A 26,454-nucleotide genomic window follows, 5' to 3' on the forward strand; every position below is an offset into this window, starting at 1 on the left:
GTTTATCCCAATGTTTCCATTCAGGAACTGGAAAGGAGCATTGATGGTGCAGCTCCTAAGGTACGGTCCAGGAATGCAGCGGTGGACAGGAGACTAAGACGGACACAAGACCGATCCAGAACTCAGCCAGTCACCACTGAGGAAGTAGTCATCGCTGCCAGGTAAATCTTTGCAAGGTCCTTTGTTTTTTTCTTTTTATTTACAAATTAAACAAAAGTATAGGGTGTGATCTTTTCTAGATGTATTTGTGAGCGTCAGAGAGAGGCTAGCTGTTTCCTCTTGCTTTCAGTCTTCCTGCTAAGCTATGGCGGTGCAACGACTGCAGGCACACATGGCCCAAGACAAAATTTTTTTGCTCATATGTCACTCAGATCTGTTTTTTTTTTTTTTTATGACAGTGTGAACAGCACAAATCTCATGGGATCTGATCTTTTCCATCCTGATTTGAGCCACTTCCATATGTGGTCCTAAATCAGACACAGGTCTGATGCTTTCAGTCTGAACAGTCATTTTGGAATTCGTGCGACATGAACGTCACGCTCTTGCCTGGACTTGTCTCTTTCTGTCTTGCAGCAAGACCGTTGGAGAATCACTGACAGATGTAGTTAAAAAAAGTTGGACCTTGACATCCTGAAATTTCAGATGAAATCTGTTGCTGTTAAGCCTTCCATGTCACGGTCCCACCATCCCAGTTCAGACTTCACCTCCACATACATTTAACTTCTACCCATAAGCTTTATGATGCAACAACATTTTCTTATGTTGTCAACCTGACAGCTAACCCATTATATTTTCTGTCACTCTGGACGTGATTCAAAATTTCACTGTCTGTGAAATTCTTCATGAATTCTGAAAGTTTACTTTAAGCCTGCAACCATCTCTCTGAACACCTTTCTGAACCTCCTCTTGATTTATATTCCTCTCCCTTAGGTTGAATTGACTATTTTCATGTGGTTCATTCCCTTCTGTCACCTGTGTGTCTCCTCTGTCACCTCTGCCTCTCTTTGTGTGACTTTGTCCCCGTCCTTGGCTACTGTAGCGTCCCCACTCACGTGCCACAAACAGTGACCGTTCACACTGCTGTAGCACGCGTCCCCAGCCCCACCCTAGTTTGCAGCACTGTCCCGCCACACAGGTACATGGCATGGATATGAATGCCCACGCCGACCTGCATTGTGTGACTAACATGATTGACATTATTGGCATATAGAGCTTTTCAGGCTGATATTCTCACAAGTGAGTTTTACTCTACAGCAGGGGTAGGCAAACTGTTCCACAAAGGGCCGCTGTGGCTGCAGGTTTTCTTTCCAACCAATCAAGAGCTCACAGTTTGACCAATCAGCTGTCTGAAGAGTGAGATCAGTTGATTGAATGAGTCAAGTCTGGTGTGCTGCTGCTTGGTTGGAAAGAAGACCTGCAGCCACAGCGGCCCTTTGTGGAACAGTTTGCCCAGCCCTGCTCTACAGGATGTGAATGGATGTCAGTTCTTAGTAGTGTGACATCCTCATGCACAATGCCTTTTTGAGTTTTGGTGCCCTCCTGTGTGACTGCAGGAAACTACATGAACTACATTTTACTTAATGTCTTTTGGTTTCGGTAGGCATGACTGTGTGTGTGTGTGTGTGTGTGTGTGTGTGTGCGTGTGTAACATCCCTTTTTTAGCGCTATGTTAAACCTCGTATTGGATGTCATTGTCACATACATGCCGCACCACGATACTGCCTGCCATGTAGCATGCCACTTGCTAGCTTGCATGAGCTCCTCCCCTGCTCACCAGACGTCTCCTTTTCTTCTACTTCTTTTTCTCTTGGGTGTTGTTCCCCCAGCCTGCAGGCATCCTCACAGCACAGCACCGCGGCCGAGGATCCGGCGTGGGAGGCCAGGCAGGTGCAGGATATCCAGGAGAGCCAGGCCGTTAAGCCGGTGTCCACGATGGAGGGAAAACGCCAGATCCAGAGCCAGAGCCAGAGCCAGATCCAGGGCCAAGGCCAAGGCCAAGGCCAAGGCCAGAGCCAGAGCCAGAGCCAGAGCCAGAGCCAGAGCCAGAGCCAGAGCCAGAGCCAGAGCCAGAGCCAGAGCCAGGGTCAGGGTCAGGGTCAGGGTCAGGGTCAGGGCCAGGAGGAGCCTGACCTCTGCACCCTCAGCTTGGCAGAGAAGATGGCCCTGTTCAACAGACTGGCTCAGCCTCCCACCAGAGTTACCCGCACCAGAGGGGACACTCGCCATCGCAGGGCCAACGCTCGCTATCAGACACAGCCCATAACACTGGGAGATTTGGAACAGGTAGGGGAGGAGCAGGGTAATGTGCAGTTTATCCTGTAGAATAACTCTATCTTTCTGCTTGAATTTCAGTCTGTATGTAAACTAACATGATTCCAACTCTTTACCTTTTATTCTAATGAGAACATATTCTTGTGTCCTAAGTTTGTAAGGTTTTGGAAAGCAGAGGGATTAAACAAAGCTGGAAAGTGTCACACATATATCATTTTAAAGGAATAGCTAAATGATGCACTCGTGTATATCATGGCCATCATGATATCTGCCTGGAGTTTTGTGACTGTGAGAATGCCAAGCAAAAAGCAGACCTCAGGACCTAACTGCACCCTAAAAACAAAGACCATGACATATAACATTAAGAAAATATTAAGTGTGTAAGAGTTTCAGGCAGGTACAACATGACCCATTCCTGCTTTCAAAATAGGCTACATGAACCATGCATTGTAGCACATACGTGTCTCTGCTCCAGGAGTCTTCAGACATAGACCTCAGTGATGAACAGGAGCTATGTGACAGCCCAGTAGAGCACCTGCAAGTAAGGTTCCTCTAAACTATCACCATGCATTTGCCTGAGACATTGAGGCTGACACACTCTTCTCAGAAATGAGCACACATTTCTGTGAACAGCACGTGCTGTATGGCATCGCATTTTGGGCCTGTGTCCATGTTGTGTGATTTCATTCTGAATGCACAGCGCATGGCCCAGCTTCTGAGTAAGCTCTGACTCAGTTCTCATCATTCTGTCGTGTCAATAAGGAGGCTGTGGTGTGTGGATGGGTGATGCTGCAGGCCATATTTCAGCAAGACTGTGGGCTTGGAAGATGCCTCTGGGGTGAACGAGAGGAGAACAAAAGCACTTCAGCTCCCGTTCACCACCACATGGACTGAAAGCGGCTATTTGTAATCTGCTCGTATGAAACTGCCGACTGTTTGAGGGAGGGGAGGCATGAGAAAGAAGAGTGAGGCTGGAAGAAAAAGGAGTTGAAGGACTTTGTTTACAGAAAAGATTTTTCTCAGCACTTTTGTGGTTTCCATGGATGTTTACTGTTGCTGCGCATTTGTTACTCAGCAGAAACTCCAGGTTAGTTCCCACGCTTTTGGTCCCAATGTAATGAAAGTAATGGTTAGAAATTTGAAAAGTGTCTTCTGGCTACAGCTGGATGCATTGTGCGTGGGGGGGGGGGTTGCTGGCATGGCTTTGTGATGTGGGCTGCAACGGACTGGCGAGATAGGCTGCCCTTTGATGCTCAGGAAGTGCAGTGAGTCAGGCAGGCGGTGATTAGTCAGCGTGATTCTCTTCATTTTGTGTGTTTGCCCGACCTGTTTCTCAGCCTCTTTGGCAAACTGACCCACTTCTTTCTTTGTCCGTGACTCTTTCTGCCTCCTTGTTACACAGCTTCAAAACGGGACGGGCTCTCGGTTCGAACACCTCCCGGCTTCATCCTCCTCCTCTGCTCTGAGAGCAGGAGGCACAGTCTCCACTGACCATGCCGGGGACATCCACATAACCAGAGCAGCGCCGAGGCTTGAACCCCTCCCTCCCCCCAGCTCTGACATGTCTCTGCCCCCTCGCCATCCAGATGGTCCAGCCTGCAGGTCCCAGGACTCTGTGGACCACCAGAGGCACCGAATCTTTCCCGAGGAGGAAGCCAGAGCTGATCTGGGAGGAGGGAAGAGGAAGCTGCCCTCTCCTCAGGGAGCGGTCAGACAGGCCGCTCTGCCCCAGCCACAGACTGGAAGAGAGAGGAGGGGGGAGGAGGAGGAGGAGGAGGAGGAGGAGCAACAACAGTGGCTGACCAGACAGGGGGGGGCCGTGCAGAGCTCAAAGAGCCACATGCTCCAGGAGTGGCAGGAGGCGTTTCTTAGGGAGGAAGTACAGTACCCAGACCGTCAGAGGAGCAAGGCCATCAGTGGAGGTAAGACAGAAAAGAAAAGGATCTGTTTACCTTTATATTGAAGAACTGCTTCTTTGTTGCACTGGATGTGAACTTTGAACATCTCTTCGAAAATTTTAACAAATTTCATCACTTAAAAGTGATATTCTGCTCATTCGTGCCACAGTTTGTACAATATCAAGCTTTGAGCAGACCTAAAACAACACTGGTCACATTTTTTTTTCATGTATATGAATGTACTGACAAGATCTTGTGATGAGAGTGTTGTTGTCATGTTAGTTTTCTTAAAGAGAAAAAATGAATGGAACTGACTAATAATAAAATTAACACCACTGTCAATTTCAGGCTGTGTGCTAATTAGCTAATTTTAGAATGCTCACATACAAAATTAAGATGTTAAACATTACCATTACCATAATGCCATAATGTTACCAAGTTATGATGGTCATAATGTTATCACGTTAGCATTTCGCATCAGATTTTTCATGTATATTATCCACAAAAAGTGCAAAGCATCTTTTTTGTGCAGTGTGCAAATTAGCAAATGCTAGCATGCTAAAATTACACCTGATAAGTTTCACCATGTTAGCATTGTCATTATGAGCATGCTGATATTAGCATTTAGCATTTAAAGCTCTGTTTTGTATGTACTTTATACTCTTTTGGGAGCACTGTGTTTTTTGGGTGGTTTTGGATTAAGCAGAAGGTCTAAATTTCAGTAAAGTGGGCTTTAAATATTTAAAGAGCAAACTGCAAGACTGACTAAACCCCAGAATCAATTCCAGTTCACAGTCAACAAGTTTTTTTCATTGAACCACACTTCCTGCGTCTGTCACAGTGTTACATGCAGATTGTGGTTTCAGCCTTCCTTTATGTCTGAGCAGCAGTAACACTGATTGGCTCTGTATCAGCGTAAAGCCTATCAGAGAGCACAGACACCAGCCAGACGATTGTTGTCGATTAGAGGGGACAGAGCAGAGCAGCGTGGACGCACAGACGCAGACAGGCGGCGGTGCCTGGACGAGTGAGCTTCAGTGTTTCTCCAGAACAGCGTGGGTGATTTGATTACAGCTGTGGCAGGGAGGTCTGAAGCTGTGAAAAGCATCTGCGCTGCTTCTCACAGGCAGATCAGAGCCTCTTGGTGAGCATGAAAGATGTCAGCTCCCACGCCGTTTTGCGCTGCTTACTTTGCACTGTGAGAGTGATGACTGTGCTTAAATATAAAAGCCTGTAGTCACTGAATTATTGGAATATTGTGTTATTTAGAGGGGTGTATCCTAAACAGGGAATACCAGGGAGTTTCATAAATGGATCCATTTGTGCAATGTGTTTTAAATCCTGTTTCACACCTCTTTTTATTCACATAAGCCCTTCCCAAGCAGAAAAATGGTGCCATCTTAAACGTAATCCACCGTGGGAGCCATGTTAACATTTCTCTAGTTGCTGTCATGCTATTGATTTTTCTCACTCCTTTGTGTGTGTTTGTCTGCTCATGCTCACAGAGCTGCCGGAGTCCACTGTGGTAACGTCCAGAGCAGCATCTGGTTTGCCCAGGAGTGTGTGTCAGCCTCTGGCGGCAGACACACACACAGACGGCAGCGGACACACAGACGGCCCGATTCAGCTCGAGCAGGGAGATGAGCTGAGCGATATGATGACGGCCAGACACATGTCCATCAAAGAGAGGTGAGCCCAGCGGCGCGGTCAGCTCTAATTCATTTTAAGCTCTATCAGGACATCATTTAATCTGAATGCCAGTTACATCAGCTCGACTTAAAATGTCCTCTTTTTGCATCAGTTGGTCAGTTAGTAAAGCCAGCAGAGGTAAAGAGGAAGTAAGATGAAATTCCACTTCATTCTTGCTTGAGTTTTGGGTTAAAGGGAGACAATAATTGAGAGTATGTTGTGGGTTGTTAGTCTGCGTGGATAAGATAAAGATGGAACATTAAGAACAGAAACAGAGTAGATAGAGTGGACATTGTCCTTCACTGAAGTTTGAATGGTACTAAACTTAATACACGAGGCTACAAAAGTTAATTTATCGGGATATAGAAAATAGATGTCTTTTATAATTAGAATTTGGTCAGCAATCCAGTTCTCTTGGAGGTCTCTCCCATGCTTCTGCAGTCTGGCTGGGCCACTCCCAAAGCCACTCCTGTGATTACTCGGCGGCGTGGTTTGGGTCGTTGTTGAAATGTAAAGGCCGACCCCAGCCTGAGACCTTGAGCAGTCTGGAAAAGGTTTTCTCTCAGGATTACTCCATGTTCGTTGTAATGAGGAATGGCTTCCTTCTATCATAGTGGCCTGATTGGTGGAGTGCTGCACTGATGGGTGTCCTCCTGTGAGGTTCATCCATCTCCACAAAGTTACCTGTCTGTCTGAGGCCCTTCATTCCTGATCGCTCAGTTTGGCTGGGTGACCAGATCTACGCTGGTGATCCCACACTTCTTCGTGCTTTTGTGCACTTTTTCTTGTACCCTCCCCAGATCTTCTGCATTAAGACAATCCCGTCTCTCAGATCTGCAGAAAGTTCTCTTGACTTCATGGCTTTTCACTCCGACACACTCCATCAGCTGTGAGACCTGATATAGACAGGCCTGTACCTTTCTTAATTCAGCACAGGTGGACTCCAGTCGTGTTCTAGAAGCATCCATCTTTTTTTTTTAATTGCTCACATACTGTCGCGTAAGCACACGCCGTGCTTACATGTTGTCCATTATGTTTATGGTATAATATCAGTGCAGTGCATTTTAAAAGTACTTGTCCACCGTTTAGCTTTAACTTCCCCTTTTAACTGAAGCTCAGTGTAGGATTCCCCAACAAATGAAATGATTACATAAGTCTAGTTATGTCACATTGTGTCAACAAGCTCAGTCTACTGGTAGATTGATTGATGACATAATGGGAGTGCATTGAGCTAGGGTTAAACAGCGTGCGTTGCCTGATCTAGTCTGCTTGTACTTTCCGTCACATCTCATTCTTTCACCGTGTCTGCACGTCTGTGAGTCTGTTCAAAGGATTTTCCTGCAGGCAGGATCTGTATCCCAGCTGCAGCTGGTGACATCTATTCAGTGTTACTTTCATCCTGTTATTTGGAGCCCCCGAGGCAAAACAGGACACCCCCTCACTGGGTCACAGAGGGCTGGTTGTGAGAGGGGCGGAGGGCACTGCCAACACCCTGACCCCTCTATTATGGGTCTTGCTGCTCCCGACTGACACACGAGAGCTCAATAATTGAATCTCTGTTCTTGTCACACTATACTTCAGTTTGTGACGTTATCATCCTCCATGTGCTTCATGTATCATCCCAGTTTCTCTCATTTAAAAGCTGATACATCCCAACAGTGATTTAAAGTTAGTATTTGTCACATAGCCCACTTCCCTCAGTGTCGGACCCTCATTTACTGTAGCCATTTTTTATTGCTTTAACTCCTTGAGTGTGTCAAATACTGGTTACACTGACTGACATATCTAAGTGATCTTTATGTCTAATTATACTTCAGCTGTCAGCAGTCTGTTTATCCATGAAGCAGAGCTTTACAGTATTCCTGACTGCGGCTGCTAAGTGGCATGCTGTCTGCCTCTGCTTAGTGTCCGCTGCCTTCACTGTAAACAGTCCCGTAGATGAGACTAAAGACAGATGTAGATGAGACAGGGAAGACGGTGTCTGGTATCGTCACTGTAAACAGTCCTGTAGATGAGACTAAAGGACACGTGGCAACGTCCCTGTTTCTTGTTGGCTTCAGTGTTGTGACAAGTTGAGTTAAATTTATTTTAACAAGTGCTAACCTTGCAGCAACCTCGTGCAAAGGGCTGTCTGTCATCTTTCATGTACTCTTGTATTGTCTGTCCACTGTTTCTCAGTGACACTATGTAATTGGAAAATAAATGAATGAATGAATAAATAATTAATCAACACTTTTGTTTTTAAGATGTCTTTTTGGTTTTGAGTCATGACAGTGAACCTTTGAGTCAGATCCAGCAATATTTATTGTGTTTTTTCACTTAACACCTCAGTCTTTCCCTCCCTCTGCTCCGTCTCACCCCTTAGGGTTGCTTTGTTAAAGAAGAGCGGCGAGCAGGACTGGAGGAACAGGATCAATAGGAAGCAGGATGTGGTGAAGGCTGTCACGGCTGAACAGCAGGCTCAGCTCTGGGAGGTGGAGCAGAGCTTCATGACGAAGGTAACAACCTGACCTGCACGCGCACTGCTCAGGCGTTCTGTGGCTGTTCTGTCTATCATGTGTTACATTATGCTTTTCATGCCGCTCTGACTGTATGCTCCGTTCATGTCATGTTTCAAAGATGTGTCCCGTTTGAAGTACTTCCTACGAAACTTCAAAACAAGTTCAAACACACAAACACCTTCAGGGAACTGCTTTTAACTGTCACTCCGCCGTTTTGTGCCCATGGGCCTTGAAGGCAGCGCTCATGCAGTGCTGTGACATGCCACCGAGGCGCCAGTCATTCGATTCTTTTTATCCACATTACGACAGCAGGCATTTCCTGTATCAGCCGCTGAAGTCGGGCTGTTTAGTAAACAGATTCTGCAGATGTTTTTGATCATTTGCTGATTTGTAATTCTAGAGTCAGGAATGTCAGAGGGATGACAGCCAGTGAATCATTTTTGCAGTAGAAACCTGCACATGGTAACAGTTTTGGATATCTCTAAACAGAGAGGTTGCATGTTGTCCGTGTGTGTCTTTTGATCTCTTTGTCTCTGTCCTATGTTCTGTCTCATAAACAGCTGCTGTGTTTTTGTGCTTGGAGTGTAAGAGTTAATCTGCTTTTATTTCAGTGATGCCAGTAAAATAGATACCATTGTATCTGGATCAGTTGCACATTATTTCATGGTGAATCATGTTTTCCCTCCATGGGTAAAGAAGTGTATCGCTGCTAATATTGAAATGAAATCATTTCATTCAATTAAACAGTCATTTTTAACTTTTGCAGGACATCATCTGTATACAAATGGAAAATCAAATTTCAATTTGATCGAATGATTTCATTTTGAACCTTTTCAGCCATACATAGTTTCATTTCAATCTAGAATATCTGTTGTATATTTGTTACAGTTGTTTTGGTTAGAGATTATTAAGATCAGAGCACATTAAGATGAATCTGAAAGCCTGATTTTGTGTAAAGTACACACACTGCTCAGTGAAATGTGAATTAGTTTGTGTGCACTTTTGAAACAGATGTTAGACAAACTGTCAGGGTCAGTGACAGGAATGACTAACTGTCCTCTGTAATGTAGCCTCTGTGTTTTGTCTTGCCTGGCTCCAGCTCTTCTCTCCACTGACATGCATGTTAATGTAACCTTTCATCCTTCTCTTTGCCTTTGTCTCTGTCTGCATGTGCTTTACCTTTAACATAAAATAAACCTCGTTTCATCCTCTGCATGTGGACTGGCTTTGTGTGTTGGCATCCTCTGTTTGTTTTTGAAGGGAGGGTTAGGGTGGGACTGTACCTCTCTGTTTAGACATATTCACAAGAGCTACCATCCTCATCAGCTGGGCTGTTTGTGTTTCCAGCTGCTTATCAGGGTTTGTTCAGCTCGGCTCGACAGCTCTGCCTGTGCATATTCTGACTTCAGGTTTTTAGTTCATTTCACGTCAGGAAGAGTTTTGTTTTAATGATCTGAGCTGTCAGGAAAATTCTGCTATGCTGTGTTGAACTGCCTTTTCTCAGCGTTTTCCACAAAAAGCATGATATTTTAATCACGTCAGGAAAAAAGACTTTTGAATCAAGTTCAAGTGATAGCTAAGTAGCTGTCAAGAGGAAGGGCAGTTGATGTTGTTTGTCTGGTTTTCATCCTCCTATTCACCAGAGTCAGTGAACACAATTCAGCCAATTTGATCTTAGATCAAAGAAGAGCAGCGCTGAAGATCAGGCAGATAGAAAACTCAGAGCAGAGCAAACAAAGACTGCCACTGTGTTCCAGCCCGGGATGACAGTTCTTATTGCACCACACACACACACACACACACACACACACACACACACACACACACACACACACACACACACACACACACACACACACACTGTAGTCCTGACATTTGCACAGAAGTACATACGCAGCTACTCAAAGTTCCTTAAAATGCTTCAGAAAATGTTGCATCACACAAGTCCAGTTCAGGATTTATGGGGATGATCATGTGATTTGGCCATGATCTGAATTTCGGGACAGCAGAGCTTTCAGAAAACTTGTCCCTTCTCTCCTGCGGCTGCATGTCTGTAGGACGATGAAGCACTGATGATGATCGATGAGTTTGCTGTGTCCGACCAGCTTTGGGTAAGGCCAGTGTTCAGGGCCAAAATCACACACACTCACACACACATACACACACTGCAGGGGTATTTATCAAGTGTACTTAAATTGGATTGGATTGGATTAATGATCTAAATTCTACATCCTTAACTGCATTTCCTGGCTGCTAACACACTCTCTTGGTAAATACATCCTGGGTGTAAGACATCCACACATCTGTGTGTGTGTGTGTTTGGTGGTGGTACTCTGTGTGAGTGTTTCCCTTTGCAGTCATGGTGATGGTGTTGTACTTACGGCGTGTGCTTCTCTAATTCATCCCACGTCTGGCTTCAGAATTTTGGAATTCTCTTCAGTCTCTCACACTGTGGATGTGTTTTCTGCACGCTCGCTGTGTGTTTAAAGTTTCACATTTGGTCTTGATTTGTCTCAACAAAGCTTTGCTACATATATTTATTGGTAACATGAGGTATGTATGAAAGCTGGAGTCGGACTCTCCTCCTTATCCCTGCTCCAAAAGGCTGGAACTGTTGTTGACATTAAATTGAAACAGTTTGGCTTCTTCTCTCTCTACCTTTGTTTCCTCTGCATTCCAGCTGCTCAGGACTGTATTCAGCACTTAGGTCATGTCCTTGGTAACAGTGACGTGAAGAAGAGGTTACGTTCTAATAACATAAATATTATGCATGATTTTTTTTAAGGCTGATTGTAATCGAAACTAAAAATCTTAAAATTTGAATTTTTAGACAAAAAACTATTGAATTAAAGCTGCACTAATCAATATTTTTATACCAACAATTGATCGTATGACTATGTATCATGTGATTGGGGTCACTCGCACTGACAAACACAGAGAATTTTCAACCAGCAATTTTCAATAGCACTAAACAACAGGCAAAGTTAGCGACTAGCTGGTGATCATAGGGGGGCAGCTAAAGAGCGACGTACAGTGATTTCACTCAGGAATTACAGAAGAGCGAGTATTGAACTCCAAACAGATACTAATGTTTCTGGATATTCAATAGACATGGCTTGCTTTGTTACCATAACCACTTAATAAACTGGTAGTATGTCAATGTTGTGTTTGCTGCTTGTTCACTGCACACAGGAGGACAAGACAATTTAATTAACACTGGGTTAAGTAAAAGGTAATCCACCCAGATTACACACCTGGCAGGGTAAAGACGGCTTTAAAACAACATAAGGACCATATTGAAACCTTAATGTAGGGCAATAATGTTTAAATTAAATGTAATGAAAAGACTGAATTGTGATTTTTGAAGGTCAGTGATTTAGTATTTGACCCTCATAAAATCGGGGGATTTGCAAGAGACTGGTGAGATTGAGATACCTGACTTTTGGTCCCTAGCAAGGGTAAAGCTCCAAAAACACTGGATCCTACACTGCCCAAAATGCATTGCCCACCTCTCTCTAAGTCTACACCCCCTGTTTGTTGCACAGGCCCTCTGTTCTATATTTGTAGTCTCCAAACCCAAACTGAGGTAACCCTGATTATCACTATCACATCATCAGGGTTATTGACAGTTTTCACAGGCTGCCCAGTGTTACCTTTACAGAGAAAGTGATCTTCTTCTGTGATCTCATGCCCCTTTAAATACTAGCACAGTTTTACTGTAAGTAAGTGGGGTTCTGCTTGGAATTCAGACCCCATGAGCTCAGTATTTCTAAAAACCTTGCTGTGCTCCTGCAGCTGCTGCATACTTGATGATGGTGTGTGTGTCTCTATAGGAGCCGGTCTTTGCCTCTACTCTCTCTCTTCCTCCTGAGCCTCCTTTCTTTACTTCCTCCCCTGATGAGTCAGCTGGCCAGGTAGGAGGTTGCATCTGCCCTTCCTGCATGCATTGCTTGCCCTTTTCTTTGCTTCCCTGCCTACTTCACTGAGCTCTGTAATCCATGCACAAATCACACACCCCATTGTTTTAACATGCAACTTCGTTCATTGATTTGAAATCAGCGATGGAGGGGATCTGTGAAATACCCCGTACAGGGAGTGAGGCTTTCCAGAATGCTTGTCGGCCATCCCCTTGTGGTTATTTGGCACTGCATTGTGTGACATCACAAGTCCTTTCATCCCAAACCCGCACCTGCAAAGCAGCAATTGTCCATAATGATCAGTGGTGCTCTGCAGTCTTTCACAGCCACCCTGCACCTGCTTCATGCCACCCAGTGTTCATGGCCGTCCCAAAGCTTTGTCACTTTGCCAAAGAAGTCAGCATGGCAGTCCCTGTAGCTTCGAATACCTGTGCAGAGCTTGGAGATTTCCAATCATCTTTTCATCCTTATCTCTAAATCCTCATCCTTTCTTACCCTCCTCATCCATCCCTCTGGTTGTGAAGGCCACCAGATCCCCCAGACCCATGCAGGTGGATGAGAGACACCCCTGGAGACGGAAGGTGACCTTGTCAATACTGAATGCCGTGCTCTGGCAAATCCCCAAAATCCCTAGTTGGCAGCCTTTGCATGCACACACACATACAGTCAAAGCAACGGCGCTGGAGTTATGTTATAGTCAGTCATGTTCTTTGTCTTCACTTTGTTAATGGGCATTTCTTTCAATTTAACTTCATCGGTGACATTAAAACGTCTTTAAAGGCATGTGCATCCAGCAGATAAGAAAGAAAATTCCCTTGGTCTTTGTTGGTGAACAGCTTGTTTTCAGTGTGAGGCAGGGATTCATGTATGTCTTGTACATTAGTTACCCCCTTTGGTGTACTTGCTTTGCTCTGCTACTTTGTCTGTTTGATGTTATCCTTGCTGTTAAAAAAAGCACATGGCAGTGTAAAATGCAGTCTTTTTGGTGGTGTAGTTTTCCTTTTGCTTTAGTGTGACCACATGCTTCCAAAGAAGCTATAATGAAGCCTGATAGCTATAAAGTTTTTTTTTTGTTCCTTCTGTCCAAGTCCAAGTGCCCAAGTCATTCCAGGAAAATTCTAGCAAAAGTTTTATTAAAACTGGTTCCTGGAATGCATCAAACATCACAACCTGGTAATATATTATAGTGCAGAAGTACCCTAAAGTGGGTTATTCTGTTAACTTTCAGTCCATCAGCAGCGTTCAGTCGCACTGACAGTAACCTCTCTCTCTTTTCTCAGAGAATAGCTGAGGCTGAGATGGAGTGCCAGAGCATCGATGCTCACATGTCCATCCAGGAGAGGAAACAGCTGATCGTGGCCCAAGAGGAGGCCTGGAAGACCAAAGGCCATGGAGCTGCCAATGACTCCACCCAGTTCACTGTGGCTGCACGCATGGTGAAGAAAGGTCAGAGGGCATCATTGTGATGAAAAACAAGACAAACACCTTCTCTACAGTCCTCTTTTTCTCTCAGGAGTTTTGCACACACGCTGAATAGCATTGAGTCATTACACCACAGAGAGTTACGTCCTCAGTTCAGTCTCAGCTCTCTGCCCTGAGTCCTCCAAAGCCCTCGTCTCAGTGAGTAATTGGAAGGAAAATTACTCTGCTTTTCCTTCCATCAGGCCCAGACTCACCAGGCCAGAGAAGCTGCTGAGAGGCTCAGGCAGAAAGTGATTTTATGGTTGGAGATATTCCCTGTTAGCTCCAGACTCTGCCAGTGGGGGCAGCTTCTGGAGGGTTTCGTTTGGGTTTTGGCCAGATTATAGCTAATGGAGATTGGCATAAAAAAGATTAGCATCAGAATTTTTTTTCCCTCAACCAGCTTTGAAGGCATCTTAGACAGCTCCTTTGTAGCTTTGGCCACCGTTGAGAGCGGTGATTGTTTACTACGTCAAGGCTGCATCGCTCCAACAAAGGGGATCTTTACTACTGCTGCACATCATTCCTCAGTTGTGTAGGATGTGACACACACCTTTTGTTTTGACGGACACAATGCTGGCCTATCTCCCAGCACTCATACACTGAAAAAGGTCATGATGCAGCAAAAATGAATAAAACTCTGTATAGCAAAGGGGGAAACAGGGTACTGCTTGTTAATCAACCTGCTGTGTCTTCATTCTTTCACCTCTATTCAGTTTTGACAAATTGTGATTCAAACAAAGAACGTTTTCCTATGTGAAGATGAGAGAGACAAACTAAACCAGCGAGACAACTTCCCTCCAAAATATGACATTATGTCATTGATGAATATTCATGCAAACGTTGCTTATATTTAATCCGATTATTAAATGGCAGATTAGAAGATGAGCTAATCTCCAAAAATCATAAAGTTAAAGCTGAAACATTCTTTTCAAAACTTCTGAGTGAAAAAAGGGGAAGGACGACCACAGAAAAGTTTGGGCACCCCAAGAGATTTGAGCTCTCAGATAAGTTTTACCACGTCTCTGACCTTAATTAACTTATTAGGTTTATTCACAGTCATCATGGAAAGGCCAAGTGATGCAAAATTCAAAGCTTTGTAAATACTGTGACTCTTCAAACCTTGTTCCAAGAATCAGCAGCCATGAGCTCCTCTAAGCACGCTAGCAGTCTGAAAATTAAATATTGATGCCCAGAAAGCAGTAGCAGGCTATAAGAAGTCAACAAAGTTTTTTCAAGTAGCTGTTTCTTCAGTTAGTAATTTAATTAAGGAATGGCAGTTAACGGGAACAGTGGAAGTCAAGTTCGAGGTCTGGAAGACTTTCTGAGAGAACTGCTCATTGGATCTTTAGAAAGGCAAATCAAACCCTCCTGTTTCACTGCAAAACACTTTCATGAGGCTTTAGTTGAGTCTGGAGTGGTGGTGCACTGTTCTACTGTGCAGCGACACCTGCACAAATATGACCTTCATTGAAGAGTCATCAGAAGAAAGCCTTTCCTGTGTCCTCACCTCCAAATTCAGTGTCAGAAGTTTGCAAAGGAACATTTAAACAAGCCTGGTGCATTTTGGAAATAAGTCCTGTTCACTCATGAAGTTAAAATAGAACTTTTTGGCTCCAATGAGAAAAGACATGTTTAGAGTGTGCAGAATTTCAGGTTTGGGCGTGTGTTGGAGCCAGTGGCACAAAGAACATTTAACAGGTAGAGGCAAGAATGGATTCAATTAAATACCAGCAAATTTTGGAAGCAAACACCACACCATCTATAAAGCCTCTGAAGATGAAGAGAGTATGGCTTCTATAGCAGCACAATGATCCTAAACACACCTCAAAATCCACAATGGACTACCTCAACAAGGTGCAAGCTAAAGGTTTGCCATGGTCCTCACAGTCCCCCGATGTAAGCATCACAAAAATGTGTGGACAGACCTCCCAACAGCAGTGCATGCAAGACGGCCCAAGAATCTCAAAGAACTAGAAAGAAGGAATCTCCCAAGCGAGAGCTGAAAGATGCTTAGCTGGCAACAAAAAGCCTTTACCAGCTGTGATCCTTGCCAAAGGGGGTGTTACTAAGTACTGACAATGAAGGGTGCCCACAGTGTAATTTTGAAGCCATAAAAGATGGAACTAAAAAAGAAAGCAGTTTAAAATATGAAAAAAGGTGTGGCTTCTTTAACTTGATGCCTTTTGGAAATCAGGTCATATTTTGCTCATTTTAGCTGTTCACAGTGCTTCATGATACGTAGTACATGGAAACGCCTACATTTTGATTATATTACACTGTGTATGCTCCTCGACATTAGCTGGCAGTGAGCAAAGTGTTTTCAAGTATGCCATGTAACAGTAAATGACCTGGTCTGTGGTGTAAAGTGAACCAGTGTTCTGGCAAATTCATATGAAATGAAACTAACCTATGATTTTTCACAGATTGTACTGTACATGTCATACCACATGTAGAGCACATTAAACATGCGCTGTTTTGTGGTTCCTGTCTGTGTTCATACAGGGCTGGCCACCCCCTCAGCTCTCCAATCTCAAGCGTCATCCAAACCCAAGAGCAGCAGCCCTGCCATCTCTAAACCACAGGAAGGTCAGTCTTACCATTGTGTTCCTCTCTGTCCACATTTCACACTCCTTCTCTGCGTCCTACGCTCTGGTATCCTCTGGTGAGCTGTTACGTCACACTGCTGTCACGTGGAGCCGTTCAGTTCATTTAGCCGGGTTAATGAAGACTGGAGGCTGCTGTTCCAATCTGATTTAGACTTAATGACAGGACTTACATCCTGAACTGTCACCTGACACACATTTTCCAAGATGATTTCTGCATACAGCTAATGGGCTGAAATGTCTTTAACTTAGATGGGTGGATACCTGTCTAATATGATGAGCTGAGCTTGTCCACTCGTACTAAATGTACACATTTTGAAATGACTCTGGGTCTGATCTCATTTGAACACAGTGTGATTTATTGTCTGTGCTTCTTTTTCAAAAGACATGGAGGAGATGTCTAATAATGAAGGTGTATTCTCTTTATTTTTGATGTTGCACTGAATGCAATGCTCATCATCATCACCAAAACCACAAATGTCACTGATACAAATGTGGCTGATGTTGCCGTGAGACTTCTATTATGCTATGAAAGCCTAATAGAATATGCTGTAAACCATGGAGTAGTGTTTCCATTTGTGCATGAGTCTGACATGCAGAAGAATTCATATTAAGTGGCTGTTGAAGATGGGGTGAGTCATTCTGGAGGGAGATGTCTCCTCACGGTCCACTGGCTTTCTGCTCTGTGTGTACTCTGCACATAAAAATCCGTTTTTTGAACTTAGCTCTGGCTCTGTAGAGAGTAGAAGGACTCTGTAGAGAGACACAAAGAAAGCGGTTTGGACCAAGCTACGCAACATTATTCTAGCCAATCAGCAACAGGTGGCATTCGGGCCTGTGCACAGGATGAGCGATGGGAGGGAGAGAGGAGGATGGCAAATCTGGCATGCTAACATGTAAATGTGAAGACAGAGAGATGGAAATATCAGTCTTTCTCCAGAACGACTCGACCCACCTTCAACTGTTGGTAAAATGCTTGTGACTGACATCTGTGGCAGTGAATATACATGTTCAGATGAACTCCATTGAGTCTGTATGCAACTGTTCACCCTCAGTCATTGTTCAAAGTCAACAGTAAGCATCAATGGTGCCGAATGTGACTGAACCACAGAACCTCAGACTGCCTGCCTCTTCAGAGATGGATCTTTGCTTAAATCAGACGCAGTAAATTTAAGGCTCTAACAGCTGTCTGTGTGTGACTGTGTCTGTCTGTGCAGAGATCAAGGCCGTCCCAGACCTGAACCTGGAGTCGGACATGAAGCTGGATAAACTGGAGTCATTCCTTGGCAAGCTGAACAGCAAAGGTCAGTCTTGTTCAGCACTGAGTGTAGAGTCAGGCCTGTCACACTGTTGGAAAAATACAGTCAATTATCCATTCACACTCGAAGTTCTTCATCTCATTCCTCATCTCATGTGATGTAAAACTGATGCCAAACTTCATGCATAAAATGCAGCATTCTCTGTCTGTTTCTCTGTGAGTCATTTGGGGTGAGAGAATCTATTCGTGTTTTCTCCAGATAGACATTGTATTAATTTCATGACATCTGTTTTAATGTTTAATGTTATTCAACATGAGACCAACATTTTAAATTGCAAGTGCCAGAGTCACTAAAAAGTCACAACAGCAGTCTTACCAGGACAGACATTGAATTAAAGGCACTCGCATTAATGTAAAGTCTGCCACAGCACAAGGTTAAATATGCACAGAGAGATTAAATGTCTTGTTCAGCCCTCTTAAGAGCACTGTCATGAAAAGATTAATTATCATCTCTTATGCACAAAGAAAGTAAATCAGCTTAATAAACCATGAAACACTGTGAATGAACCAGATTTAAATTGTTGAGGAGATTGCTTTCGTCTCAGTAAAAATGTTTTCCTCTTGTGCTGTGAGGCAAAAAGATTTTTATTTTTTTTTTTTAAATCCCAACAACCTTCTGACAACTTTTCCATACGGTTTGTGAGCACATAGGGATGAAACTAGAGTCCCAACTTAATATTTTGATGTTTAATGATGGAATACCAACTCCCAGATGCCAAATATCATGCAGTCATTGCAGCACTTTCTTTAATAGTCTTCTCAGGTCTGAATAAAGCCTCTATAGAACAGACTCCTCTGTCTGAATGACTAAAAGGGATGGCAATAAATTCAGTTATGTGTATTGATTGCTGGGCATAGTAAACATGCCTTGAGTGGCTTTCCTGTCAGAAATGCACCACAAGTGGGGCGTCATGGTGAAGCTGGTTAGCAGACACTATGATCACAACATGCCCAGTTCAGTCTCTCTTTCTCTCGCTCTCCCTCTCCTCAGTTCCTGTCACATTTCTAATGTCCACTTTTTAAAAAGACATAGAATTCCCCCTCCCCAAAAATGTACATAAATAAATAGAAAAGTAGGCCAAACAGAGTGAAAAGAAGAAATACAACAAACTATCAACTCATGTATCTGTTTACAGCGCAGCCAAACAAAATGTGGACTGAGAGGATTCATCATGTCACTTTGTTTAGTAACAACAGTCAATGAACAGCGAAGCTTCCACAAGTCTAGTGCGTGCATATGTCATTTCCTGGGAATCCTTTGTGCATTTGTAGGCAATTTCAGTTGTGTTCAGAAAAAGATTCAGCCTGCAATTAATACAGAAATCTACCATTTAGAGAGGCCAGAAATGCTACTAGATAGTATCAAAAATGGGCTTCGATATCATGAAAGTCTGCATGATTGTAATGTAAAAGTGCCTTAATACATGCATAGAAGTGTGTCTTCTGCAAATTTTATGTAACGTTTTCTTCATGAAAGAAAGCTGCTATGTAAATTTGATGTTTATTTCCAAATATATAAATAAAAAAGCACATTATACAGCATTCATTAGCAAAACATGAGCACAGTGATGCATGCACAGGCTCTTGTCTCGAGCAGAATAAATGAATTCTGAATGTCGTATGACTCAGCCTCTTCTTGTCCCTCCTCAGTGTCTGGACTGCCAGAAGCCACCATCACAGTTACAGAGAAGAAAGTAAAGGAAGTGATGACCCTTGAAGATGAAACATTTTCCAAGTTCTACCGCCAAGTGGAGGAGCTCCCCACCATGACTAACAAGGTGGAGATAGACGACGACTTTGATGCCATCTTCGGCCCCCAGTTGCCAAAGTAAGTGCTTACTGCCAGAGGTCATTTTGAAGGAACAACCCAAACTAAATCATCACTGTCAGATCTTGTTTCTCCCTGCTGATCTCTGACCTCTGACCTCTCCTCAGGCTGACCTCGGAGATGGTGCAGCACAAGCGAGCAGTGCGCCCGGCTCGTAACGTCCAGGCGTCTAGGAACCCTCTGAAGATGCTGGCTGCCAGGGAGGACATCAGACACGAGTACACAGAGCAGAGGCTGAACATCGGCCTGCTGGAGAGCAAGAGGATGAAGGCTGAGAAGAGTGAGTGAGGATGGATGAGGAGCTGGAACGATGCATGAGAGCAAAACACTCAGGGATACAACTTGTGACAGCTTTAAATTTGCACAATAAAGCCAAATATAATACTTCAATAAATTTAAGAAATGTTGTTTTCAAGAGAAATCTGTACAGTATTGAATTTGGTCCAGTTTGTATAGCAGTAGGCATCAAATTGTTCTGAGTAATGAGTGTCCAGTCTTGGACAGTCACATGGGAATGTCATATTCAGAATAAAATGCAGTGCATGTTTGTGTGTGATCTTGTCCTCCCCCTCATGTCAGACTGTGCTGTGTTGTGAACAGTCACTGCGTGAGCTTTAATAGATGCGTCCCCGCTGAAATGCAGTGACAAACACATATTGTAGTTGTAATCAGCATGTGCAATAAATGTCTGCTTCTGTCATGTCTCTCTAATATTGGCAAAAAGATGCATTCACCTAATCACTATCAGTGTTTGAAACAAAGGCTCCTGTTTCCAATGCAACATTAGACAGAGCAACACATCTCAATGTCAGATAGAAAACCAATCATCTCTGTGTTATAGAGTGTAAATGATCTCTCCATGCTGTGAGTTAACCCAGTCAAGCTATGGGACATATGCTGACCTATATCTGGGGCTGGGGTCATTTTCCTGTCATTGTACAGGGCAGTCCTGAAAAGCTCAGTGTTGTTTTGTAGCTGGACACAAAGCCGATGTCATGTTCCTCCCATAACTCCCTGCTTCATCTTCTCTAACAGCAATAAAAACACTTAAACTGTCTGGAGTGCTTTATGTTTGTTGCAGTCATGCAAAGACCTTTAGTGTCAGGCATGAAAGGTCACGTTGTCTCATCTGTGTGTGTGTAGGGGCTGAACGTAATGACTGTTGTGTGTTATGTTTGTTTCTTTCCATCTCATGTCTCCTCTGCTCTGTTCTGTTCACTGCAGTGAATAAGAACTCTGGTTTTTCTGATGTGGCTCTTGCCGGTCTCGCCAGCAAGGAGAACTTCAGTAATGTCAACCTGCGCAGCGTCAACATCTCCGAGCAGATGTCCAACAACAGTGCTGTGCCTTACAAGAAACTCATGCTGTTACAGGTCAAAGGTCAGTTGAGTGAACAGGAACCTCTGAGGTACACAAACAGAGGCACCTGCACTCACAAGAGGGTCTTTTTTTATTTTTGTTTTTTTAGTTTAACTGCACCATAATTCCATCATCTATGTAATACTGTCAGTTGTCATGTGGTCCATATTTCTGCAGGTTTTTACAGGGTTTTCAGAAATGTATTATCAGTAGTACTTAGTAAAACAGTCAACACGTCTACATCTGATTTCATGTTTTAAGTGAACACCCATGCATTCTGTCACGGGGGATTTAAATTGCTGTTAACTCAAGTGTTAACCCCTCTGCTGCCTCTTCAGCATTAAAACAAAGAAATTAGAGGAATTGCTAGTAGAGAGTGAAATCAGAACAAATACATAAGGCTATTAAAAAGAACAAGATCATGTGCTGTTTTCTAACAGAAAAAAAACAGGCTAGCTTTTATTTTCTGTGTCCAGTGTAGGTCATGCTAAGTTTAATGGTGTCTTACTTGTGTTTCAGCCTGTTGTATTCTGCCAGCAGTCTACAGTCATGGTAGCAGCTCTGTGAGGCTATACTTAGGCACACTAGTGCTATGAGCTAAATGCTAACATCAGCATGTGAGCATATGTTTACTATGTTCATCATCTCAGTTAATCTTGTGAGCAGTAAGCTGTATTAGTTTTGCAGGTATTTAGTTATAAACCAAAGTGTTGGACCAGTGTGAAGTTTGACCTGATGATGGCGCTAGATGAAGAGTGTCATCGCGTGCATTTCCATCACTAGAGTTCCTGTCTTCGGGAATAAAAATACACTTGCTGTTCAGAATTCGGAGTTCAAAATTCACCACACCTCAAAATAAATTACTTTTTGTTTTTTTAATTCAGAATTTCGTCAGAAATCATCCTACTCAACTTTTGAACCAGAACCCACCAGCTGGGAGCCTGGGAAGGCTTACAGCAGGGACTGTAGCCATATGTCAGACAGCCCCTTTATAGAATAAAAGGGACGAGGGCTGTGTGGTGGGCAACTGTAACTGTGGTACAGATTTGTCCTGAGAGGGCGCAGAGGCCATCATATCATACCAAAGTCCTCTGAGAAAGCACAGTCCTTACAAAAGTCAAACTGAGGGCAGCCTCCTTGAATGGGATGTTGTGTGTTTACTATGCAAACAGTCCAAAAATATCTATGTGCATATTCCTAATCATTTAAATTTGTTTATTTGTTTTGTGTATCTACTGTATAGAGCCTGTGGGGCAGCTTCTTTACCAGCATTTACATTCAGCTGTTTAAGAGGATAGGAAAATAAATACTCCTGTTTGAGACAAAGCTTTGGAGGATACTGCTTCAAGGGTGTCCTTTCCAGAGGATATCTAAAATTGGAGATGAGACTTGGTCTATTTCGGTGTCTTTGCACCTCCTCCACTCGTCTGCCGGTGACAGCTGTGGCTCTAAATCATTCTCCCCAGGTCACCTCACACTATCCTGGGCTGATCCTCTCCCCCAAACCTTACTGTCTGTAATCCAGAGCAAATCCACGTTGCCGGGGGTACCGAGGTGTTTGGAGGTTAGCTGTCCTAACCCTGAATGTGTTGAGGGTGGTGCTTTAGAATAACTTCTGCTGGTTTCTGCTTGGATCACCTGAAGGGCCAATAGGATCACAAGTCACTGAGGCCCCCAATGGCTTATACATATCTATGGTTTGATGGAGAGTACATACTGTCATGGCTACTTTAATTAGCTGGAAAGAGGTTTTTAATAGGAGGGGGGAGGGGAGTTGACAAGGCTGCAAGCATATACATGTGCATACATGAACAGGGTCATATAGTGGCACAGCGTTGCCCCACAACCATAGTATGATAATCCAGGCAGGCCAACAATGATAATTGGAGCTGTCACTGATAAGCCACCTGTGTGTGTGTGTGTGTGTGTGTGTGTGTGTGTGTGTGTGTGTGTGTGTGTGTGTGTGTGTGTGTGTGTGTGTGTGTGTGTGTGTGTGTGTGTGTGTGTGTGTGTGTATGTGTGTATGTGTTTTTGTTTTTTCCTGTCTGTGTGTCTCCAGGCCGACGGCATGTCCAGACCAGGCTGGTGGAGCCCAGAGCGTCCTCCCTGAACAGTGGGGACTGTTTCCTGCTCATCACACCACATCACTGCTTCGTCTGGACGGGAGAGTTCGCCAACGTCATCGAGAAGAACAAGGTCTGCCGTCTGAGCGCTGCAAAATAACCTAAAAGATGAGAAAACAAGCTGGTTTGGGCGGACTTGAATTTCAGCCATATCAACACAGGTGGAGTCAGGGTGCTGTTATGTAGGGCAGACTTCACATGCAGGATGTAAACACGGCCGTGAGAGGAAGCAACAGTGGCACAGACAGCACAGGAAGAAGTGTGTGTGTGTGTGTGTGTGTGTGTGTGTGTGTGTGTGTGTGTGTGTGTGTGTGTGTGTGTGTGTGTGTGTGTGTGTGTGTGTGTGTGTGTGTGTGGGGTGACAGAAAGGAAAGGGGTGTGTGTGTGTGTGTGTGTGTGTGTGTGTCTGTCTGTGTGAGTCAGAGACTGGGGGTTGTTGCAGGAAATGGACACAGAACAAGGTTATTGTTTAAAGCCTAGACTGGTCTGCTGACCTTTGATTGGCTGAACAAAACACTGACCTCAACTGGACAAAAAGGAAGGCTCTGAGCCATGGCCCAGTTTATTTATGAGGGGCTATTCGAATTTAGTTCATTGAATTTTGACATTTTGATGAATTAACTTGAAACTTCTCCCCCCAAAATGACAAGGTTTTATGAAATGAACCTAAAAAATGTGTGGATTTGTTCCTCAGTGTGTTAAATGTGTCTGATATTTTCTTAACAGAACTCATCAGTATAACGTAATAAAAGTTTTTCTCCTGTCATTCAGGCTTCAGAGCTAGCAAACTTCATCCAGAGCAAGAGAGATTTGGGTTGCCGTGCTAACCATGTGCAGGTCATCGAGGAGGGTGTCAACACGCACAGCCATGCTGCAAAGGATTTCTGGAAGATTCTGGGAGGGCAGTCGAGTTTTCAGTGTAAGCATTCATGTCTGACAGAAACCCTTAAAGAAAAAGTCCCTGAGGCCTTGACGCGCAAGCTGATGTCTTTGTTCTTGCAGCTGCAGGGACACCAGACGAAGACGAGTTGTATGAGGGGGCCATTGTGGAGACAAACTGTATTTACCGCCTGATGGATGACAAACTGGTTCCAGATGATGATTATTGGGCCAAGATGCCCCGATGTTCCCTGCTCAACCCCAAGGAGGTCAGACACCCTGGCATGTCTGAACATGCTGGAAACGTTTATATTGAATATGCTAAGCTGCTGTTTTAACATAGGGATTTAAAGCCACTGTGTGTAGGAGACAGCAAAGCCCGCTGATAATGTTGGCCTGGAAAAATAAACCCTGTCTGTGTTTCTGTGCAGGTTTTGGTGTTTGACTTTGGCAGCGAGATGTACATATGGCATGGAAAGGAAGTGACGCTGGCACAGAGGAAGGTGGCTTTCCAGCTGGCCAAGCACCTGTGGAACGGCACCTTCGATTACACCAACTGTGACATCAACCCACTCGACCCGGGAGAGTGCAACCCACTCATACCCAAGTATGGAAACACAGACTGCAGCACACACGCATGATTAGATAAGTATACGCAGGATATCATTTATGAGATGTGTATTTACACTAGAGTGTGGCTCAGATCGTATATTTCTGTCTGAACCTGAGCTGATGTAAGCAGTTAATGTAAGCTGAAGCACTGAGTTGTTAACCTGTCATGCAATTGTTGTTACCATAGTTTGCCTTTTTACCCTGATTACACGTGCTGTTATGATGGATGTTTGTCAGTTACCACAATAACTTGATCAAATCTGTAAAACCTGCAGTGGAGTTTGTTGCAAATGTTCTGTTTTAAATTCAGTTGTGTGTGCAATAGTTCACCGTACTATTAAATTAGCTGGTAAAGAAACAGCTGAAGCATAAATAATGTTGTTACTGTAGTCTGAATGTGTTCCAATCTCACTTTATGGTCTAAATGCTGCTAATATTTGTCCTTCCTGAATGCCACGGATGACTGCTGCTACTACAAGAGTGTCTGACTGAGTGTTTTCTCACCTGCAGGAAAGGTCAGGGCCGGCCTGACTGGGCAGTGTTCGGCAGACTGACTCAACACAATGAAACCACCCTGTTCAAAGAGAAGTTCCTGGACTGGAGCGACTCCAGGAAAACGCCCAGCCCCACAAAAAACACCAATGACCACGTCGCTGATCAGAAGGTATGAGGAAGCACTTCAGTATCTCAGAAGTCGTATTGCTGTAGTCAGTGTGACACAGAGGATGAGATTCTGTCCCTCTCTGCCATCACTCTGCACCCCAGGACCAGTCCACCTCTGATCAGCCCCACGCGTACGACGCCTCCCTGATGCTGGCCCTCCATCAAGGACCCGTCTCCACCAGACTGGACGGGTTCAACGTGGGCCGGGGCTACGGCCTGGTGGAGGCGGAGGACTGGCGGAGCTACGAGATCAGCACGTTGGCGGTGGAGGTGTGGCACATCCTGGAGTTCGACTACAGCCGCCTGCCGCGCCAGAGCATCGGCCAGTTTCACGAGGGCGACACGTACGTGATGAAGTGGAAGTACATGGTCAGCACTGCAGGTTGGTGCCATCTATTTTCACAAAAACAACAGTTACTTATAATACCACATGGAGCATTTTGTAGTGTTCCAGAGCTGTAGGCACGTTTTGGATAAACACATCAGTGTCTCTCTAACAATCTCTTGTCATCAGTTGGGAGGAGACAGAACCCAGATCAGGTGAAGACAGCGGGGCCCGGGAAGGAGAAGTGCTGCTACTTCTTCTGGCAAGGCCGCCACGCCACCGTCAGCGAGAAGGGAACATCAGCACTGATGACAGTGGAGCTGGACGAGGAGCGGGGAGCACAGGTTTGTGAAAGAGTGCGTGTGAGTGTGTGTGTCATGTGCATTAAGAAAACATGAAGCCGGAGCTGCTGAGGGTCTACAGCCAGACACAGGCAAGTCCTCGATGATGTTGAGTTTGTTGCTCAGGAGCCTTCTTGTGTGGAATCACGTGTGCCTGTTCAGCATGTCGCACAGGACCACCCCCAGCTGCCACACTGTAGTGGGAGCAGGCCACTGGTACCACTCTGGTGGGATGTGGGCTGAGGTACGATAGAAGATCCTTTGTTAAGCAGCTGAGGCTGAAGTCATCTTCAAGCGTGGCACATCAGGGCTGGTCTCAGTCAAGATGTTTTCCACCTTGATGTCCCAGTGGTAAAGATTTCTTGATCGAAGTGTCCAGGCTGCTTCTACCGGCTGCTTCAGAATGACTCTGGCCTTCTCCTCCTGCAGGGACCCTCCTGTGACCTCAGTGTATTTAAGGGGGTCAGTGGAGGGGACTGGATGGTCCAGGACCACAGCGAAATGATCTATTCTCCTGTAAGCAGCATAGACTGGTCCATGGCTTCCCTCACCCAGCGGTTTCAGTTGCTGGTATTTAGCCTCAAACTCCCATTGGCTGGTTTCCTCTGAGGCGGTTGTGGTGGTGTTGTTCCTCTTCCTGTTGGGTGTTGCAGCCTCCACAGA

At 44.5% G+C, this 26,454-nt stretch overlaps 1 protein-coding gene across 1 annotated transcript in view; it reads left to right on the forward strand.

Moving 5' to 3' along the window:
• Window positions 1–26,454, forward strand: part of svila (supervillin a) — a 50,589-nt gene that overhangs the window by 18,403 nt on the left and 5,732 nt on the right. The window contains exons 12-36 of the mRNA XM_070985784.1: window positions 25–161; window positions 1,040–1,135; window positions 1,827–1,957; window positions 2,090–2,283; window positions 2,747–2,812; window positions 3,674–4,193; window positions 5,675–5,858; window positions 8,224–8,356; window positions 10,417–10,470; window positions 12,193–12,273; window positions 12,801–12,857; window positions 13,557–13,722; window positions 16,243–16,326; window positions 16,729–16,755; window positions 17,561–17,647; window positions 19,312–19,489; window positions 19,597–19,769; window positions 20,714–20,869; window positions 22,908–23,044; window positions 23,743–23,890; window positions 23,974–24,119; window positions 24,282–24,457; window positions 24,973–25,126; window positions 25,228–25,507; window positions 25,640–25,794. Coding sequence (XP_070841885.1) covers window positions 25–161; window positions 1,040–1,135; window positions 1,827–1,957; window positions 2,090–2,283; window positions 2,747–2,812; window positions 3,674–4,193; window positions 5,675–5,858; window positions 8,224–8,356; window positions 10,417–10,470; window positions 12,193–12,273; window positions 12,801–12,857; window positions 13,557–13,722; window positions 16,243–16,326; window positions 16,729–16,755; window positions 17,561–17,647; window positions 19,312–19,489; window positions 19,597–19,769; window positions 20,714–20,869; window positions 22,908–23,044; window positions 23,743–23,890; window positions 23,974–24,119; window positions 24,282–24,457; window positions 24,973–25,126; window positions 25,228–25,507; window positions 25,640–25,794 — 3,720 coding nt within the window. The remainder of the gene's footprint in view (window positions 1–24; window positions 162–1,039; window positions 1,136–1,826; window positions 1,958–2,089; window positions 2,284–2,746; window positions 2,813–3,673; window positions 4,194–5,674; window positions 5,859–8,223; window positions 8,357–10,416; window positions 10,471–12,192; window positions 12,274–12,800; window positions 12,858–13,556; window positions 13,723–16,242; window positions 16,327–16,728; window positions 16,756–17,560; window positions 17,648–19,311; window positions 19,490–19,596; window positions 19,770–20,713; window positions 20,870–22,907; window positions 23,045–23,742; window positions 23,891–23,973; window positions 24,120–24,281; window positions 24,458–24,972; window positions 25,127–25,227; window positions 25,508–25,639; window positions 25,795–26,454) is intronic.

The sequence above is a fragment of the Chaetodon trifascialis genome, chromosome 18 (genome assembly GCF_039877785.1).
Source record: "Chaetodon trifascialis isolate fChaTrf1 chromosome 18, fChaTrf1.hap1, whole genome shotgun sequence".
Lineage (NCBI taxonomy): Eukaryota > Metazoa > Chordata > Actinopteri > Chaetodontiformes > Chaetodontidae > Chaetodon > Chaetodon trifascialis.